This window comes from Myxozyma melibiosi, assembly GCF_037950935.1.
Source record: "Myxozyma melibiosi strain Phaff 52-87 chromosome Unknown BZA70scaffold_6, whole genome shotgun sequence".
NCBI lineage: Eukaryota > Fungi > Ascomycota > Lipomycetes > Lipomycetales > Lipomycetaceae > Myxozyma > Myxozyma melibiosi.
The window spans coordinates 591,971-609,296 of NW_027042920.1; the positions used below are offsets into that span (position 1 = coordinate 591,971).

General features: G+C 54.7%; 8 protein-coding genes across 8 annotated transcripts; 6 read left to right on the forward strand and 2 right to left on the reverse strand.

Annotated features, from left to right (window-relative positions):
• The first annotated feature begins 35 nt into the window (after positions 1 to 35).
• Positions 36 to 3,396, forward strand: BZA70DRAFT_311010 (uncharacterized protein). The gene is made up of 4 exons (XM_064914937.1): positions 36 to 644; positions 710 to 1,652; positions 1,711 to 2,402; positions 2,469 to 3,396. Exons 1-4 carry the CDS (start codon positions 261 to 263, stop codon positions 3,030 to 3,032), a joined length of 2,583 nt encoding a protein of 860 aa, XP_064768201.1. The 5' UTR covers positions 36 to 260; the 3' UTR covers positions 3,033 to 3,396.
• A 1,172-nt stretch (positions 3,397 to 4,568) lies between these two features.
• BZA70DRAFT_289809 (uncharacterized protein) lies at positions 4,569 to 6,537 on the forward strand (the record flags this gene model as incomplete). The annotated part of the gene is made up of 3 exons (XM_064914146.1): positions 4,569 to 4,901; positions 4,974 to 5,142; positions 5,216 to 6,537. The coding sequence occupies 3 exons, from the start codon at positions 4,569 to 4,571 to the stop codon at positions 6,535 to 6,537; spliced, it is 1,824 nt and encodes a 607-aa protein (XP_064768202.1).
• Positions 6,538 to 6,791: 254 nt separating this feature from the next.
• BZA70DRAFT_175315 (uncharacterized protein) lies at positions 6,792 to 7,988 on the forward strand. The gene has a single exon (XM_064909888.1). The coding sequence runs from the start codon at positions 7,047 to 7,049 to the stop codon at positions 7,746 to 7,748; it is 702 nt and encodes a 233-aa protein (XP_064768203.1). The 5' UTR covers positions 6,792 to 7,046; the 3' UTR covers positions 7,749 to 7,988.
• On the forward strand, positions 7,392 to 8,942 carry BZA70DRAFT_175351 (uncharacterized protein). The gene is made up of 2 exons (XM_064909892.1): positions 7,392 to 7,946; positions 8,027 to 8,942. The coding sequence occupies exons 1-2, from the start codon at positions 7,874 to 7,876 to the stop codon at positions 8,839 to 8,841; spliced, it is 888 nt and encodes a 295-aa protein (XP_064768204.1). The 5' UTR covers positions 7,392 to 7,873; the 3' UTR covers positions 8,842 to 8,942.
• Positions 8,943 to 8,981: 39 nt separating this feature from the next.
• Positions 8,982 to 10,476, reverse strand: BZA70DRAFT_257791 (cyclin-dependent protein kinase). Its single transcript, XM_064910828.1, has 3 exons — positions 10,214 to 10,476; positions 10,119 to 10,152; positions 8,982 to 10,040 (listed from the first exon to the last, which is right to left on the reverse strand). The coding sequence occupies exons 2-3, from the start codon at positions 10,145 to 10,147 to the stop codon at positions 9,086 to 9,088; spliced, it is 984 nt and encodes a 327-aa protein (XP_064768205.1). The 5' UTR covers positions 10,148 to 10,152; positions 10,214 to 10,476; the 3' UTR covers positions 8,982 to 9,085.
• An 86-nt stretch (positions 10,477 to 10,562) lies between these two features.
• Positions 10,563 to 12,071, reverse strand: BZA70DRAFT_175331 (negative regulator of the PHO system). Its single transcript, XM_064909889.1, has 3 exons — positions 11,700 to 12,071; positions 11,596 to 11,640; positions 10,563 to 11,540 (listed from the first exon to the last, which is right to left on the reverse strand). The coding sequence occupies exons 2-3, from the start codon at positions 11,622 to 11,624 to the stop codon at positions 10,637 to 10,639; spliced, it is 933 nt and encodes a 310-aa protein (XP_064768206.1). The 5' UTR covers positions 11,625 to 11,640; positions 11,700 to 12,071; the 3' UTR covers positions 10,563 to 10,636.
• Positions 12,072 to 13,115: 1,044 nt separating this feature from the next.
• Positions 13,116 to 15,737, forward strand: BZA70DRAFT_175340 (uncharacterized protein). Its single transcript, XM_064909890.1, has one exon. It carries the CDS (start codon positions 13,212 to 13,214, stop codon positions 15,258 to 15,260), a length of 2,049 nt encoding a protein of 682 aa, XP_064768207.1. The 5' UTR covers positions 13,116 to 13,211; the 3' UTR covers positions 15,261 to 15,737.
• A 54-nt stretch (positions 15,738 to 15,791) lies between these two features.
• BZA70DRAFT_279239 (uncharacterized protein) lies at positions 15,792 to 17,147 on the forward strand. The gene has a single exon (XM_064912746.1). It carries the CDS (start codon positions 15,896 to 15,898, stop codon positions 17,009 to 17,011), a length of 1,116 nt encoding a protein of 371 aa, XP_064768208.1. The 5' UTR covers positions 15,792 to 15,895; the 3' UTR covers positions 17,012 to 17,147.
• Positions 17,148 to 17,326: the final 179 nt, after the last annotated feature.

The window sequence follows — 17,326 nt, forward strand, 5'->3', positions numbered from 1 at the left end:
TTTCTTTTTTTTGTGCAAATATTTGTAGATTAATTGGGGTTTAAAGTGCGAGATTTATTGCAGGGAGGGGAAAGAAGAAAAAGTAAAGAGACGCGAAGGGTTTCTTTTTAAATAATGATTTGGAAACTGACTGGGAGGTTTTGTGTGCCCTACTACACTTCTCTGTTTACTACCCTCTTCCTAGGAACATCCAGTCCGCTTTCTTATTCTGTTCTGTTTTCTGTGTTTACTTTTTTTTATTCTGTTTGAGAAGGACGTCAATGAGGAGATTCGGCCAGATGCAGAATACCCTGGCTTCTGATCCAGCGCGCCAGCGTCTCGACTTTTCTGCTGACAGAAGAGTGGACATAAAGCGTCGAAGAAGCAGTTTTAGCAGCAGCAGCAGCAGTAGCTACAGCAGCGAGAGCTTTGATGCAAGACGTAACGGCGCCGAGGAAGCGCGTGTGGGCACGCGATATTTTGATGCACGTCCCGTACTCGCAAGTAACGCCGCTGGCGCAGCAACAGCAGCAGCGGCAAATATGAGGCGCCGAGAGTATCGTCTGTTGGGCTCTGGAGGACCAAAGTCCTTGTCGACGGAGGAGGAAGACCCCGGCGCGGGGAAGAACGGGGTGTCGCCTGATACGCTAGCTGCTATCTCTGAGGTTTGCTGTGTTCTTTGCTGTCAAGAAGAGAGGTCTGATGAGCTAATCTGAGAATATCCAAACAGTTTTTACGAGCGCAGAACGCGAATGCGACGGCCGGGTCTGATAAGGAAAACATCGATCCAGAGAATAATTCCCGACAAGAAGACTGCGTGCCTCTGCTCGGCACCGCGGAGTACTGCTCTCCGCCTATCGCATCCACCTCGTCGTCGCCGGATTACTCGACCGCCGGCCGCGCCGCCGCCGCATCTGCTGATATCGACTTTGGCTTTGGCGCCTCGGTCTCGGAAATCGCGTGCGAGCCCGAGCGGCGCGGGATCCGCACGCGGCTGCCGATGTCGCAGCCTGCCACGCAGCGGAGACCGAATATGTCGACTACTCGGAGCCGGATCATTCAGGCGAGCGTGCGGCCGGAGGGGACTGCATCGAGTTTGATTTTCAGTCCGGTTGCTGACGATGGAGAGGAGGAGGAGGATAGAGAGGCTGCTGCGACGCCGGTGGTGGTTGCAGGACGAAGCACACCTAGCGTGCAGGAAGACGACCTTTTGCAGGCGCTGGATATGAATGCGCGAGTGGCTATTCCTTCGAATCTTATAGGCAGCAGATACTCCGCTCCGGACAACAGCCACGAGCAGGCCTACGAGTACGGTTTCGCGGCAAGACAGCAACATACAAAGGCGACGCGCATCCGCGGCGTCGCAGCGTCAGAATGCAAAGGCTCTGCGACGCTCGCATGTGAATTCGAAGGCGGTATCTCCACGTCGCAAGCTGAGCTCCCTTTCCGCGCGTCTCGTGCCAGAGGGATGAATCATGTCGGCGCCGAGTTGAAGCTTGGTCCGTCTGCGCTTGGGGAGGCTGCGTATATGGGAGAGGAGGTTGTGTCTGGGCAGATTCAGCTGCATGAACGGACGTGGCATGCAAAGATACGAGCAGGACGTGATGATTTTGAGGAGGTGGGGAGGGGGTTTCACGTCGTTTCTGTCGACGTGTTTTTGGTCTGCCATCAGAGTAAGTATTTTTGTGTTGTTCTGAGTATGGTTATAGAGCTGACGAGTGGATAAATTAGGAATCGGACGAGCGGCAACAAAGACCCTTGAAGCCTGTAAGTTCCCGCTTTTCTCGCACTCTGGCGAGGGTAGAGGGCTTCCTGCGTGGCTGATCAATTTCTCGCTTGTACTTCCCCCAAAAATGGGACCAGGATATCTGTGTTCGGAAGGTTACTTTGGCGGCAGCGACAGGGTGGAGATCACATACTCGCTGATTGCTCAAGTATCCACCAAACTGCATCATCATCATCACACGACCAGTGACGACGACGACAGGGTTTACAAAGTGCAGATCGGGCAGCCAATCAAGTTTTTCAACGCGGGCGGGGTAAACAGCGGCAAGAACTTTGGCGTGAAGATAAAGTCGACGATGTATGGCCATGCAAGATTACGTGCGGGGGGCTGGATTTCGACAATTCTGGCGGGCGCGTCGGTCGCGTCGTTGCCGTCGTTGTCGGCGGTATCGTCGAAGCCCTCGTCGCCATCGTCAGCGCGGTCTCGGGTTCGCGCACGACCGCCGCCGCCGCCGCGCGAGAGCGAGCTCGTGCGGATCAGGGTCGAGGATGCGCGGCGAGGAGGGCGGGAGGGTGGAGTTGTTGTTGCGGGGAGTAAGTTTGCGGTTGAGGTGTATGCGCAGAATGGGGTTGAGAGCGGGGTTGAGTTGTCGCGGGTGCGGATGCGGGTGGTGCAGGTTGTTGAGTATCTGAATTCTGTGAGAGCTGTGCTGTTGCTGTTGTGAGTGAAGGTGAACTGTGCTAACTTTATGTGTTATTGGAAGACTATGCAGGCTAGAGGGTATGAGAGGGTAGTTTCGGAAGTGACATACAAAGCGCCGATTCTGAAGCGCGAGTCTAGTGAGCTCGGGATCGAAGTCGAGGCATTGCAGCCAGGGCAGAGCGGGAGCTACGAGGGTTATGTTGCGATTCCGAAATACCTTGCGACGGCGACGGACAGTGCGGTGGTGAGGGTGAGGTATGAGGTCGAGGTGAGCGTGGGGGGCAGTCGGGGATCTAATCTGTTGCTGTTTGCGAGACGGAAGTGGGTGTCTGTGCGGGTTCCTGTGACTGCTGCTGTGCGTGAGAGCGAGGGTGAGATGAAGAGAGAGAACGGGAAGGCGGCGATGGTGGTGAAGAGATCGCGCGCGGAAGGGTTTAGGAGTATGAGAGGAGACGGGAGCGTGGATGTGATGAAGACGAAGCCGAGCGAGACGTTTGAAGAGGCGTATGAAAAGCTCGCGAGGTTTGCGGCGGAGGAGAGGAGGAGGAGTGCTGGGTATTATACGGCGCAGGCGGAGGAGTATTTTGAAGGACGGGGAGCGGAGGAGGACAAGTGCTTTGTCTGATTGATTGATTGAGTGCCTACTGTGCTGTTACTATTATTATGAATATTATTACTGGTGTTACTATTATTGTCGATGCTGATACCGTTGAGACGAGAGTGAAGTTGATGAAATACAAGTGCATTTGATAGTGGATAAAGCAGGGGTTTCTGAACCAGCCGGCGCGAACAGGAGGACTATAAATAGTAAGACGATAAAGGGCTGGAGGAGGAGGAGGAAGAGAGGGCTATTTATAAACTCGCGTAATTGAGAGATAAGGTTTAATACATTGTGCTAGCGTAAGGTACTGATTAAGACACAATGGAGAGGAGGAAGAAGGACAGAGGGCCGCGGCAGAAGGAAGAGGAGGAAGAGACGGAGGAAGAAGGTAGGAGGATTGGAAGAGAATAAGAAGAAGATGGTGATTGAAGCAGACAGAAGACGACGTCGAGATATCGACAAGTGCCGGTGTTGCACGTCAAACAGCCAAAAGACAGCCCGTCCACGGCATCAGACACCGCCGACCACCGCAAACAGCTAACGGTCTGCTCATCCCGCTGTCTCGGTACCCGCAACCCCACCACCCACCCGACCCGTCCCTCAACCCGCCGTCCACCACACACCGAGAAGCAGACCACGAAGCAGACCGCGAAGGCAGCGAAGAGCAGAGTTTGAGGAGTGTCGCAGAGATGACGTCAGAGGCTTGGGCTGGTTGCGGTTTGCTTGTTGCGGCTGGCTGGCCGAGGAACGGGTTCTGTACCGCGCAGACACGTGCGGCGATCATCGCAGGAGCAGTGCAGCAGTGCAGCGGCGCGGCAGGCGAGCGGCGTGGAGGGTATTGCTTTGATGCAGAGTGAGAGTGGATGAGTAGAGGTGTACTGGAGCAGAATACGCAAGAACGAGTGAGACAACCGCAACACTGCTGCTTCTACGGCCGAGAACAGACAGATGCCCGTCACGGCAGCTACAGTCGCCGCCGTCTTCGCACGTTGTTCCGGGCTACTTTCTTTCCCTCGCAAACCACCGCAAACTCTCGCTTTTGGCGTCGTTTTCGCCGCCGCCGGAATGGAGTTGACTTGACTGGGAATCAGCCTGACGGGAGGCAACAAGGAGAGAGAATACCCGGTTCGGCGCGTGCAACCGGTTCAGGCGGCGGCGTCGGTGCTGCGGCTGGTTCGAGCGCTGTTGTCGTCGTCGTCGTTCTTGTGAGACGAGTTCGGGTCATCGCTGCTGCTGCCTCGCTGCGTGTGGGCTCCTGCCAGCTGCTGAGAGAGCCTTGTTCTGTGGTTGAGGGTGCTGATGTAGGAGATCAAGCAGAGTAGTCGATGTAGAAAGTAATCAGCGTAGATCGCAGACAGCGATTGCGTAGACCGCGAGCAGCCAGAGCCTTGCTGCCTGCTGCCTCTTTGTCTCGGGGCCATCTGCTGTCTCGGGTCTTGTTCTCTCTTTTCTCTCCTTGTTGCTTCTTCTCTTTTTCTTCTCGCCTCCTCCACTACTTCTCCCTCCTCCTCCTCCTCTTCTTCCTCCTCTCCCTCCTCCTCTTCCTCCTCGCATCCACCAATGGCTTCTCCAATGCAGCCAGTAATCGTCTCCTCCTCCCCTCCGCAGCCCTCCTCCTCCCCTTCCTCCTCCTCCCCATCCGCCTCCTCCTCCCGCGCGCCCTCCCCTGCCCTCGACCAATCCAACAACGCAACCTCGCTCGACTCCTCCACCGAGCACTGCTCCGATCCAATAATAGTCTCCGCCTCCTGTCTTCTCACCCCCGACGCCGCCTCTGAAGACGACGAGGCCGCACCGGCTGCAGCACCGGCTGCATCCACCACCCCTCCCGCCCAGTCCACCGCGACCACCGCCCGCGAATCCGACCCAATCCTCACAATCTCCGTCACAAACGTCCGCCTCTCCCCATCTCTTTCTTCCCTCCTTATTATATTCAACCCTTGCTAACTCGCACTACATATATAGCTCCCCTACGTCGTTCGCTGGCAAGAACTAAAGGATCTCGTCAAGGGAATCATCCCTGCCACCGACATCGTCCGCTCTGAAGTCTTCATCATCGACGACGACAACAAGCGCTCCCAGGGCTCGGGCTCAATCATCATCCGCGGCCGCGAATCCGCCAATAAATGCGTTGGTGCGTCTTATCCCTTTTTTTATATTCATTTTTATCAACAAATTGCTCGTTTGTCTAACCAACTCTCACATAGAAACCCTCAACGGCTTCGAGTGGCACGGCCGACCACTGGCGGCTACCATCGTGCCCGCGATGGCATACTACCCAATGCCATCTGCCGCCGTCGCGCCCTACGCGGCCTACACCGGCCGGCAGCGCGTCTCCTCGCCTGCGTCCTTCCCGCTGAACGCGACCGTTGCCGCGCAGTACGGTCTCATGCCGTACCAGATCCCTGCGCAACCCTACGCGGAGTACTACGAGCCCTCGATGCAGTTCGGGCCTCCCCCTCCTGCGCTCGCGCCCATGTCGCTGTCGTCGCAGCAGCTCTTCCAGCAGCAGCAGCATCAGCACCAACACCAGGGCTTGCCGTACTTCCCACCCCAGCTCCCGATGGCGATGCACCACCAGCCTACGCAGCGCCGGCCGCACAATCAGGGTAACGAGAACAGCAGCAGCAGCAGCAGCACGAGCAGCTACCAGCAGCAACCGCAGCAGATCGACAAGCGGAAAGTGTTTATCGGCAACATCCCGTTCACGACGCAGTGGCGCGACCTGCGCGAGTTTGTGCAGACGGCGGGCAAGATCGTGCGCATCGAGATCATCATGAACGACGAAAACAAGTCGCGCGGGTTCGCTATCGCTGTCTTTGAGACCGACGAGGACGCGCAGAACGCAATCGACCAGTTTGACGGGCAAAAGTTCCAGGGACGGGCGCTCACCGTGCGCTTGGACAAGTACCCAGACTCGCGGCCGCCGCCGAACCATAGCCGCAACAACCACAGCAACCACAGTAACAACGGTATGTTCCTGAGCAACAACATGAGCTTTTCGGCACCATCGTCGGCCTTGACGTCTTCTTCGTCCGGAGACTCGTCGCCCAAGTCGCGCGACTACACAAGCGCGCCGTACCCGAACGGCGGCGCGCGGAAGCACTCAAAGTACGGCGGCGAGAGCGTGAACAGCAGCCGGTCAAACAGCTACAGCTCTCCCGGGATGCAATACTACCCAGCGCCGTTCACGCCCGACCTCGGCGGCGCGGGCATGTGGCCTGGCGGAGCACCGCCGCCGCAGCAGCAGTTCCCGCCCAACTCTGCCTCGGCGGCGGCGGCGGCGGCAGCAGCTGCTGCTGCGTACTGGTCGCAATATCAGCAGGGAATGCCGTCGGCTGGCTACGCGATGATGCAGAACCAGTTCCAGGGTATGTCGCTGATGCCGTCACCCGCCGCGGCGGCGGCAGCCATCTCTGCTGCTCAGGCGCAGGGAGGCAGATATCAGCACCAGCAGCCGCATATGCAGTCTTATATCGCTGGCCCGGGATCGTATGGCATGCCGGGCGTGTACCAGCCGCCGCAGTAGATGTTCTGCTATGAGCCATGCCAAGTTAGCACCAACATGCACGGGAAAGTACGGAAAAGTTGGCTGTGTTTTTTTACTATTATATTTATGTTTGGGTATAGATATTCACTCGGAGTTTGCTTATCCTTTGTTATGTTTTACTCGTAGTTCTTCTTGTTCTTTTCTGTTTTCATCAAAATCATATGAATTGTAATCAGCGAGCTGCTTTCATTCGTTTCTTCATCTGTTCCATCTTAGCTATTTGTTTGTTTTTGTTTTTGTTTTTGTTTTTGTTTTTGTTTTTGTTTTTGTTGTTTTCAAAAGCGGCAACCGAGCAGGAACAACGTCAATGTCTTCTGGAGTTTTGTTTTCCTAGTTGTATATTCCCCTAGCTGTCCTTAATATACTCATATAATCCATACTCACCTTTCCTCCTCATAATCATCATAATCACGATCTCTGCAGCGCGGTTCAGCGAACAGGACGCAAATGAACCCTAAAACTGCAAGAACGCGCACAGACAGCAGGTTATGACGTCAATCGGTGTTTCATCTGCTGCTTCCCCTCGCCGAGCTCGAGCTCTGAGCTTAGTTTGGTTGCTGGGTTGGTTTAGTCGCTGCTGCTGCTGCTGCTGCTGCTTCATTTCGTTTCGGTGCAGGCTGGTTGAGGTTGGAGAGGAGGGTGAGGTGGTTGGAAAATGGTGCGGTCGCGCTGGGATACCGCTCTGGTCATGGTTTCTGTGCAAAACACGCGTTCACTCCGAAAGACGACGCAAGATGGAATTTAATAAGAATCCGCTTGAACCAAGCACGATTGAAGTATTCAAACCAGAACAGTCAGAGCAGAATAACCACAGCAGCAGCAACAAAATAGTACTTACTCGGTCAACGAGAAGGACAGAGATAAAATATCAAGTCGACGCCGGAACTTTTTCCGAACCGGGCGTAGCTTCAGCGATACTCGCTCGGTCCACATGTGATTTCTTCACATTCTGGCACCGGCACATGTTCATCCTCGAACTGATACTGTTTCTATTTCCCAATCCTCTTTCTCCTCTGTCTTCCTTGTTATCATCGTCAATATCAGACACTCAACATGCCTCCTCGTCCGGCTGCGTGCCGGATCGCCGACGACGGTACAATCCCCTCACTTCACCAACAGCAGAGTTCTTATCGGTTTTATCCCCGCGGGGAAGAGAACAGCAGATTAAAAGATTACTCAACCTGAGCTAGTAGAGTAGAGTCACCGCGATCAGGTTTATAATCATCTCCAGCGCCCTCTCCTCCTATCAAAACAACTGACAATTGACTTCTTCACGCTCAATTGCACGGATCGCTTTCTTTGATTGATACTCGCGATGACGGATTTTAGTATTTCCAACCTTTTTGGCGTCGAGGGGATGGTTTGCGTCATTACCGGCGGCGGAACAGGTCCGTCTTCTCCTGCTCTTTTCTTTTATCTTCTTATCGTCGGAGGTCATGACTTCAATGCTAACTACTCTCCCTCCCAGGCATCGGCCTGATGATGGCCACCGCGCTCGAGCACAACGGCGCAAAAGTCTACATCCTCGGCCGCCGCCTGGCCGTGCTCGAAAACTCCGCAAAGCTCTACGCCAAACACGGCAACCTGCACCCGCTCCAATGCGACGTCACATCCAAGCAGGACCTCATCCGCGCGACCGAGCACATCAAGGCCGCGGACGGCAAGGTCGACTTGCTGGTCGTGAACTCGGGCATCATGTCCCAGAAACTCAACGATTTCTCGCCAGAGATCAAGGCCGATCCCGCAAAGCTCTCTGAGTTCTGGATGCAGAAATCAGAGCAGTCCTGGGCCGACACGTTCTCCGTCAACGTCACCTCCGTGTTCTTCACCACGGTTGCGTTCCTCGGCCTGCTCGACGCGAGCAATCAAGCCCGCAAAGCCGCAAACGCGCTCGACAAGCCTACCGCCCAGGTCGTCGTCACCTCCTCGATCGGCGGGTTCATGCGCGTCACGCCCTTTGCCTTCACCTACAACGCCTCCAAGGCGGCCACCACCCATCTCGCAAAGATGATGGCCACTTTCTTCATCGAGTACGATATCCGCGTAAACATCATCACCCCGGGCATGTATCCTTCGCAAATGACCGGATCGCTCGATACTGAGAGTAATAAGGTCGCGCTCGAGCCTTTCCCGCCGACTGTTATCCCGCTGCGCAGGGCGGGTGCTGAGGAGGAAATGGGCGGCGCTATCTTGTATCTTGCGAGTAAGGCCGGTGGCTACAATGCTGGCTCTGTTCTTGTTACCGATGGCGGTAGACTTTGCATCTTCCCTAATACCTATTAGTCTCCAGTACCTATTAGTGTCTGAAGCGCCTATTAGTCTTTGGCACGCCGAAATCTACGAATCGTTCAGCGCAAATTGTTCAGAGAAAGGAAGAGTAACATGAAAAGTCGAGAAATAATAGAATTCTACATTACGAAAACACGAGCACTCTTTAGACTAAACTCATACAGAAAAACTCCAAACACAAAAGAAAAACATATTAATGGTCTCAAACACAACAGCAACAGACAACCAACAACAAAAATCACATGCCATACGTCGCAGTCTGATGCGACGGCATCTGCGGCGGCCCCATGAACCCTCCCGCCGAGGCCGACATATCCTGCGGACTCCGCCGCATCGCCTGGTGATACTCCTGGAACCAGGGATGCTTGAGCGCGTTCCTGGCCGAGATGCGGTTCTCCGGCCGCAGCTGCAGCAGCGAGCACAGCAGGTCGAGTCCCAAATGGTCGATCTGCGGGAGGACCGCGTGCATGTCCTGCGGCGCGTAGACGGGGAAGTTCGCGCGGTAGTTTGGAAGCTGCGAGATTCCTGGCCAGGTGTGCTCGGAGGGCGTGCCCATGAGGCGGAAGATCTTCTGCAGCTGGTCCTCGTTCGTCGTGCCGGGGAAGAGCGGGCGGCCGGTGTACATCTCCGCCATGATGCAGCCCGCCGACCACATATCGATCGAGGTCGAGTACGTCCGCGAGCCGAGCAGCACGTCCGGCGCACGGTACCAGAGCGTGACGACCTCGTTCGAGAACGTATTGACCGGGATCCCGAACGCGCGCGCAAGTCCGAAATCCCCGAGCTTGAGCTGGCCCTTGTTGCTGATCAGCAGATTCTGCGGCTTCAGATCCCGATGCAGCACCCTGTTGTCGTGGCAGAACGCGATCCCCGTCAGAAGCTGGTACATAAACGACTTGATTGTCGTGTACTCGAGCGCACCGTGATCGCCACGGCTGTCCATATACTTTTTCAGATCGCGGTCCATGTGCTCAAACACCAGGTTCAGTTTATTCTCGGTATGAATGACGTCGTGCAGCGCGACAATGTTTTCGTGCTTGAGTTCCTTCATCAGCGAGATCTCGCGGATCGCGGTCGACGGCGTGCCTTCTTCGCTGTCGAGATTGATTTCTTTCATCGCTACTAGCTCGCCTGTCGCGCGGTTCCGGCCTTTGTACACCGTCGCATAGGTTCCTTCGCCTAGCTTCTCAAGCCTGGATTAAATGTCAGTCATAAACATCAGATATAACGCCGGTGATGATGACGTTGAGTGCTATTTCATAGATACGTACTGTTGATACTGCGATGTGCTGCCGGACATTTTGCCTAGATAACCTCTGTCAGTATCTATCTGTTCCACCAACCACAATGCACCTCCATCACTTACTATTTTGCCCTTTTACTTCCAAGTCAAAACACTAGAACCAAGCAAGTCCCAAAATATAAACCAGACTGCTGTCTTAATTGCTTCCAAGTACGTCCCAGACACGAGCACTCTTCTGTTCCAAACACTCGGCAAGGTAAAACGCACAGACGGAACTCAGCACACAATAACCAAACAATTAGCAGCTCAGTTAGCTTAATTGGCTGATTTCTACTCGACGTAATGTGCGTGAGTCTATGGCTTGCGGAAGGTGGAGAAGAGGAGGCTGCATGCGCAGGTGGGAGATCTGAGCTGGCCCTTAAAGTTTTTAAGTTCAGCTATCTACGCAAAACCCTACAACAACCAGAAAAACCCTTTTGAAAAGAGAACTATTAAGGTATATACAATAGTCTTAAATACAAACGCCACATATAAATCATACTCTCATCAAAATCCATGTCCCGGGTGCGCAACACCGCCAGAGTTCACCACCATCGCAGGCGACTCTCGAAACCACGGGTGCCTGAGCGCGTCGGCCGCCGAAATCCGGTTCTCGGGCCGCAGCTGCAGAAGTAGGCATAACAGGTCCAGTGCCGGCCGCTCGATCTGCGGGAGGATCAGGTGCAGGTCTTGCGGTGGGTAGACGGGGAAGTTGGGCTTGTAGTTTGGAAGCTGCGAGATGCCTGGCCAGGTCTGCTCGGAGGGGGTGCCGAGCAGTCTGAAGATCTTTTGCAGCTCGTCTTCGTTTGTCGTGCCCGGGAACAGCGGGCGGCCGGTGTACATTTCTGCCATGATGCAGCCCGCCGACCACATATCGATCGAGGTCGAGTACGTCCGCGATCCAAGCAGCACGTCCGGCGCACGGTACCAGAGCGTAACGACCTCGTTCGAGAACGTATTGACCGGGATCCCGAACGCGCGCGCGAGTCCGAAATCCGCAAGCTTGAGCTGGCCTTTGTTGTTGATTAGTAAGTTCTGCGGCTTGAGATCGCGATGGAGTACGCGGTTCTCATGACAGAACGCAATGCCCCGCAGGAGCTGGTACATAAACGACTTGACCGTGTTCCGATCCAGCGCGCCGTGGTCGCCGCGACTGTCCATGTATTTCTTCAGATCGCGGTCCATGTATTCAAACACGAGGTTGAGCTTGTTTTCGGTGTGAATAACGTCGTAGAGCGAGACGATGTTTTCGTGCTTGAGTTCCTTCATGAGCGAGATCTCGCGGATCGCGGTCGACGGCGTGCCTTCTTCGCTGTCGAGACTGATTTCTTTGAGCGCGACTAGTTCGCCTGTGGCGCGGTTGCGGCCTTTGTAGACGGTCGCATATGTGCCTTCGCCAAGTTTCTCAAGCCTGCGGGGGAGAGATCAGAATGATGAAGATGAGATGTGGGGTGGGAGGTACATACTGTTGATACTGTGATGCGCTGCCAGACATTGTGAACTTTCTGGGACTGTTTGACGGAAGCGGCGGTTAGAATTGAGAGCACGTCGGAGAGGAAAGTGTACATACCTAGTTGTGTCTAAGATGTTGCAATATAGAGTGCTAATAAGTCTGAGAGAATCTAGCAGGCAATAGATCTGTGTATGAGATCAAAGAGAGTATTTGAAAAGATATAGCGAACGACGGAGATCAAAGATCTTCTTCTTTCTCCACACGAGCGGTACAGCAAAGCAGTCACAACCACACAAACACTGCAACTCTCGTATATCTCCTAATCGCTGATAAGCACTCGTAACTCAGCAACAGCGCTCAAAGACAGAGACAGAAAGTGAAGAGATCAGGCAGGGCGGTGGATTGCGATGAGCAGAGAGAAAAAGACGCGAGGGATTGAAACTTTAAATTGGGTTTTCCAGAAGGAATTAGAGTTTTGGAGAAGAGTCGATGAGCATGGCTTGAGTTGGTGTTTATATCAGATGTGTTCTGTGTTCTGTGTTGTATGATAATTTACTGCCGAGATAATGTTTCTAATTTAGAAAAGATGGTCTTGTAAAGAGTAGGAGATGGATCTGTGTGCTTGTTGATTTACTGTGGTGTTGGTCGAGGAGGATAGTACTGCAGTCAATTCACTAGCTAGCAACGGTGACTCAAGAAGACTAACGACAACAGATGACAGTGACAAAGAAGCGCAGTGAATGAAGAGAGTCATCTGTGCAGCAAATGCAAAAGGTCGTGAATACACCGACAACTGAACATCTTGAAGATCGTGAATATCGCGAATATCTTTTGAGAGGGCGAAGCTGAGATCAGGACAGAGCTGAATATGCCAGTCTTCTGCATGCTGCAGCTGCCATCGCCGGGTTGACTGATGTGCGTGTGTATACTGCTGCTCTAGTTTCTGCTGCTGCTCTCATGCTACTGCTTCTGCTCTACTTGATGCTGATGCTCGGAGTAGCTCCCCGGAGTAGCTTCCCGAAGTAGCAGTCCGGAGCATCTGTACTGGGCTCAGCACCTGACTTGACCGACAAGCAGTTTCTCCAGTCCTACTAAAGAGAACAAAGAAGATAAGAAGCTATTGTCATTAAACACACCCTCTGCCACATCACAGGATTGCAGACCGGAAGAGCAGAGCAGAAGCAGAAGGTAAACAATAAACTGCGGCTCAGACCAGAGCCGGAACAGGAGCAGCTGCCAGAGAGCCGCACGGGGAGTCAAGGGACCCCGCGGGGCTGTTGGCTGTGTTGAGGAGAGGAGGAGGTTCTTGATTCAATGAGAAAGCAGAGATGTTATTGTATATGTTCATGTCCATACGCTTATTGTTGTTCTTAATTGTTATTCTTATCTTCTGCTCTGCTCTTATTGTATTCCATCCATCTCCACATCACAACGTGGCGCTCCTGAGGCTGTGCATGTGACCGTGGCGGTGCGGGCAGGTGACCCCGAAACGCCGCTCGTGCGATTGGCTCCTGTCCAGCTCACCTCCACAGTCGCCTGCTCTCACCACTTCCTCCCTCTCGGCCCGGTCCTCTTCTTCCTCTTCTCTCCTCCTCCTCATCTTCCTCCATCGCATGTCCTTCCTCTGCAATGCCGCCCAGATTTAAGGACCCGTTCCTCTCCCTCGCCCCCGACCGCATCGCCTCCCTCGACGCGTCCGACGAAGAAAATCTCTTCTCCTTCTGGACCGTCTTCTCCAAGTGCGCAGAGAACCTCGAGAACGGCCGCCGCCTCGAAAACCTCTCCTGGCGCCTCTGGAACCGCGACCACCACTCCTCCGACCCCGTCCCCGACCTCTCGTCCTCCGTCGACTCCGTCGCTTCTGTCTCCGCGCAGGATCACTCCGTCCCCGCCTCCGCAAAACAACACCACAACCACTCCTCCTCCCTGCATCATCCGCGCTCCGACACCGCCGAGCGCTTCCACCGCGTCATAGAGTCCATCAGCTGCGATGACCTCGACTGGCGCAAACTGCGTGCCCTGCACAACCAAAAAACATCCACATCCACCTCCGCCTCCTCCACCACTGCCACAACATCCATCCCCCAGCCATCACTCACCCCCGTCGCTCCCGCCACCCAACCCGACTCTTCGCCCGTGAAGTACACAAATGACGGCCACGAGCTCTCCATGCGCTACTCCGACGCTGAATCCACCGACGACGACGACAACCACTCCAGAGACTCCGACGACCACTCGGACGACGACGGCCGTGTGCCCCGGCTCCACCGCGTGGCGCCATCCACAACCAGCATCGTCCGCGGCTTCTCGCCATCCGCCATCTCCGTCCACTCCGTCCGCAGCGAGCTCTACATGAGCGCGCCCCGGTCACAGCCTTCTGCTGCTGCTCTCGCTAGTGCTGGCGCGGCTCCTGCCAGTGGGTTCGCCGCCCGGGTAGCGGCCCGGTCTTCCGGCGTGCACACATCTTCCACAGCCGAGCCCGCCGACAAGAAGAAAATGTTTTTCATCGAGTCCTCTCCGAGCGAGTCTGACGGCGGCTTTGGCGAGAGCGTTTCTCCGTCTACTAACGTAGGAGCGGTCGCACCCCACAACTATAATCTCAACATCAACAACACCAACAGCAACTTATCCTCATCCCTGCGCAACTCCTTCACAGCAAAACGTCCGGCTTTGGCTCCCATGACTCCAGTGACCGGACCAGCAAAATCTGTTTCATTAGGCGGTAACGGCAGCAGCAGCAGCAGCAGCAGTAATGCTCATGCCGCTCTTGCGAAAAAGAAAGCATCGTTCAAAGAAGAGATCATTACGATTCCTTCGTCTGGTGAGATAGAAGAAGACGAGGATGACGAGGATGACGAGGACGATATGGATGATGATGATGACGACGATATTTCGGAATCAGCTATCGACGACGCAGACTCAGACTGGGACTCGGTCGAGGATGAGGGTCCGTCTAGCTTCGATGAGAGCACTTTCTTTGTGCGCGAGCGGTCACTTCCTACTGTTCCTTCTCGACGATCACTTTTGTCGTCGCTGCTCGGTGGAGATGAAGATAGACACCAGCATCTTTTGTCTACACGATCCTCGCCAGCTTTGGCAATGAGCAACACAAGGCAGCAGCAACAGCAACAACAACAACAGCAACGTCGGGTGAGTGCGCTGGCGACGGGTATCGCTGCGGCAAATACTAGTGCGATCGAGGAAGAGTCGGCAGCTACGTCGGCTAGTTCTACAGAGTCGGCGGGATCACCTAGCAGAGACAGTCGGAATAACGCGGCAGTGCCGGTTCCGACTGCAGCTGCCAGGAAAGCGTCGAACGGGGTGCCATCGAGTCATGCGACAGTGCCAGCGATGCCTACATTATCGCCTCGGAGCACGCGAAGAAATATGCTTGCGACGGAGCTTTCGGAGAGTTTGCGACGCAACTTGCTTTGGGAGCGGCAGCAAAAGACAGTTGCTACGGCAGCCGTGCTAAAGAGACGTCACACATCTCACGACGTCTCTCACCTGACTACTTTTCCGGAGCCAACGGGAAGCGCACGAGCCGGTGCAAGCGGGCGGAGAGATGCTGGACCATCGATGACTAGTCAGACCGTTACCGAGGGACAGCACGCGAGTTTCGAGGAGGAAAGGGAGTTTGATCATACGGAGTTTGGGTATCATGCTCGCGGATGGTAGCCTCACCTCAGAAAAAAGTCAGAAAAGTTTAAAAAAAGGGAGACTGTACTAGGATAGGAGGGAGCCAGCTTTTTTTATGTTTTGCATTTCTGCGTCTGCATATGGTTGTTTGTTATGTTCTTCTTCTTATTTCTTTCTTGCTGCGGGCCACAACTACCCTGTACATCTCTTTTTTCATTCTCGAGCTGCTCTTTAGTTTTCTTTATTATATTGCATTTGGGCAGTTTTCAGTTTACTTTCTATTCTAGTTTATTTTCATTTTGATTTGTTGCAGGACTTTCTACTTGTTCAGCATACAAGTAAGTCCAGAAAAGCTAGGATGTTTTTTCTTTTCATCTGAAATATCAGATATTGTTTACTCTAATCATCTAATGAACTAATCGACTGCGTTGGGCGCTTCTTCTTCTCTTCTATTTACTATTTCCATTTCCAAATATAAACGCCGGATATCACAACAAGACCCCTGATTATGTCATCAAGAGAAAATAAATTAACAATTTAGGTTTTGGGTGGGTGTGAAGAAGGGGCGGGCTTCCCACCATCGCGGGTCAAGAAGAGGCCAGAGCGGATCAGGATCGTGAACTCGAGAAGAACTGCAGAGAGAGACTATTTCTATTAAAAAAACAACAGCGCAAATGGACACGACTGATCAGAGCCATCAGGTGCTTGGAGCCGAACACGCGCCCGCGTCGTCGCGCAAAGGAGGCCGGTTTTCGTGGGTGCGCAAGCTCGTGCTGTCCACACGCTCGTCCTATCACCACAGCAGCGGCAACCAAACTCACAACAGCGGGAGCAGCAATGGAAGCAGTCCTGCGTCGTCGCAGTCGTCGCTGGCGGGCGCTGCTTCCCACGTGCGTCGAGCGAGAGCATACGACCACTACCATCGCCAGCACCAGTCGTCCTCCGCACTCAGTCCGACGCCGACGACGTCGTCCTCGCTCGCGCCGCTGTACCATTACCGCTCGCATAGCGGGAACGAGAGTCCGCGGACGAGTATCAGCACGAGCGCGTCGACGGCGACAGCGTCGGCCAGATATCTGCGATCGACAAACACGCGGCGAAACAGTTTCGAGAGCACGAATAGCAACTATGTGTTTACAAACGTATTCGAGAGCGCGGTGCAGTGGCCGGTGATGACGACGAGTAACAGCAGCAGCATCGCGACCGGCACAAGCGCATACCAGCGCCCCGCGCTCACACCGACAACTACGACGAGCAGCACCGCGCGCTCACCTTCGATCCTGTCATCGTCCTCGTCGACAAACAACACCGTGCCTTCATCACTCATGACAGTTCCGCCACTGATCCCGGCCGTGCACCATGCAGCCGGCGGCGGCGGCGGCTTTGGCCTGCAGAGCCAGCACGGGTACGACAACGCGTCAGTGGTCACGCTCGCGAGCTCGTCCAAGCGGCGGCGGAAGAGCGTGGACACGAACGCGAGCACGCGTGCGCTGGCGCCGGAGAGTTTGTTTGGCGGGAGCCGCGAGTCGCTGCCGCTTACGGTAGCTACAGGGCGCACGGGGAGTCGGCGGAGCGCGACGACGGGACGGAGTCTGAGTCGGTCGCGGTGGGCGGTGCGGTCGCCGGCGGAGAGCGACGGTGAGAGCGGGGGGGAGGAGGATGAGGACGGAAGCGAGAGCGAGCGGGCGGAGTCTGATATGGAGGACGAGGGGAGAGATGAGGGTATGGAGACGCGATCGGGGGATGGGGCGGTGAGTGGGAGTGGGGGGGATGAGGAGGGCGTTCAGTGATTGTTTATCAAGTGAATAATGAATGAATAGTATATGACAACAGCAATGACAATAACAATAACATAATAACAAGAACATAATGACAAGAAGTAAATCCCAAACCAGCAGAAGATAAACAAAGGGCAAGGGTTTGGCCCTCCCCTTGGCTCCAGCACAACATTCCTCGCGCGGCAAAGAAGCCTTCGGTGCTTCCCCATCGACTCTCCTCCAAACACAACCGCTTCCCACCGGCTTCACCACCTCCTCCAGCGCCCTCTCTTCCCTCCGCCCGCAATTCTGGACCTCGACCCGCGGCTTACGTGGACCCCGCCGACT

Coding starts and splice junctions, on each gene's coding strand:
- BZA70DRAFT_311010 (XM_064914937.1), top strand. CDS start 261: ATGAGGAGATTCGGCCAGATGCAGAATACCCTGGCTTCTGATCCAGCG. Junction 1,653..1,710: donor GTTTTTGGTCTGCCATCAGA/GTAAGTATTTTT, acceptor TGGATAAATTAG/GAATCGGACGAGCGGCAACA. Junction 2,403..2,468: donor TTGTTGAGTATCTGAATTCT/GTGAGAGCTGTG, acceptor TGTTATTGGAAG/ACTATGCAGGCTAGAGGGTA.
- BZA70DRAFT_175315 (XM_064909888.1), top strand. CDS start 7,047: ATGACGTCAATCGGTGTTTCATCTGCTGCTTCCCCTCGCCGAGCTCGA.
- BZA70DRAFT_175351 (XM_064909892.1), top strand. CDS start 7,874: ATGACGGATTTTAGTATTTCCAACCTTTTTGGCGTCGAGGGGATGGTT. Junction 7,947..8,026: donor CATTACCGGCGGCGGAACAG/GTCCGTCTTCTC, acceptor TCTCCCTCCCAG/GCATCGGCCTGATGATGGCC.
- BZA70DRAFT_257791 (XM_064910828.1), bottom strand. CDS start 10,147: ATGTCCGGCAGCACATCGCAGTATCAACA. Junction 10,041..10,118: donor AGCACATCGCAGTATCAACA/GTACGTATCTAT, acceptor CATTTAATCCAG/GCTTGAGAAGCTAGGCGAAG.
- BZA70DRAFT_175331 (XM_064909889.1), bottom strand. CDS start 11,624: ATGTCTGGCAGCGCATCACAGTATCAACA. Junction 11,541..11,595: donor AGCGCATCACAGTATCAACA/GTATGTACCTCC, acceptor TCTCCCCCGCAG/GCTTGAGAAACTTGGCGAAG.
- BZA70DRAFT_175340 (XM_064909890.1), top strand. CDS start 13,212: ATGCCGCCCAGATTTAAGGACCCGTTCCTCTCCCTCGCCCCCGACCGC.
- BZA70DRAFT_279239 (XM_064912746.1), top strand. CDS start 15,896: ATGGACACGACTGATCAGAGCCATCAGGTGCTTGGAGCCGAACACGCG.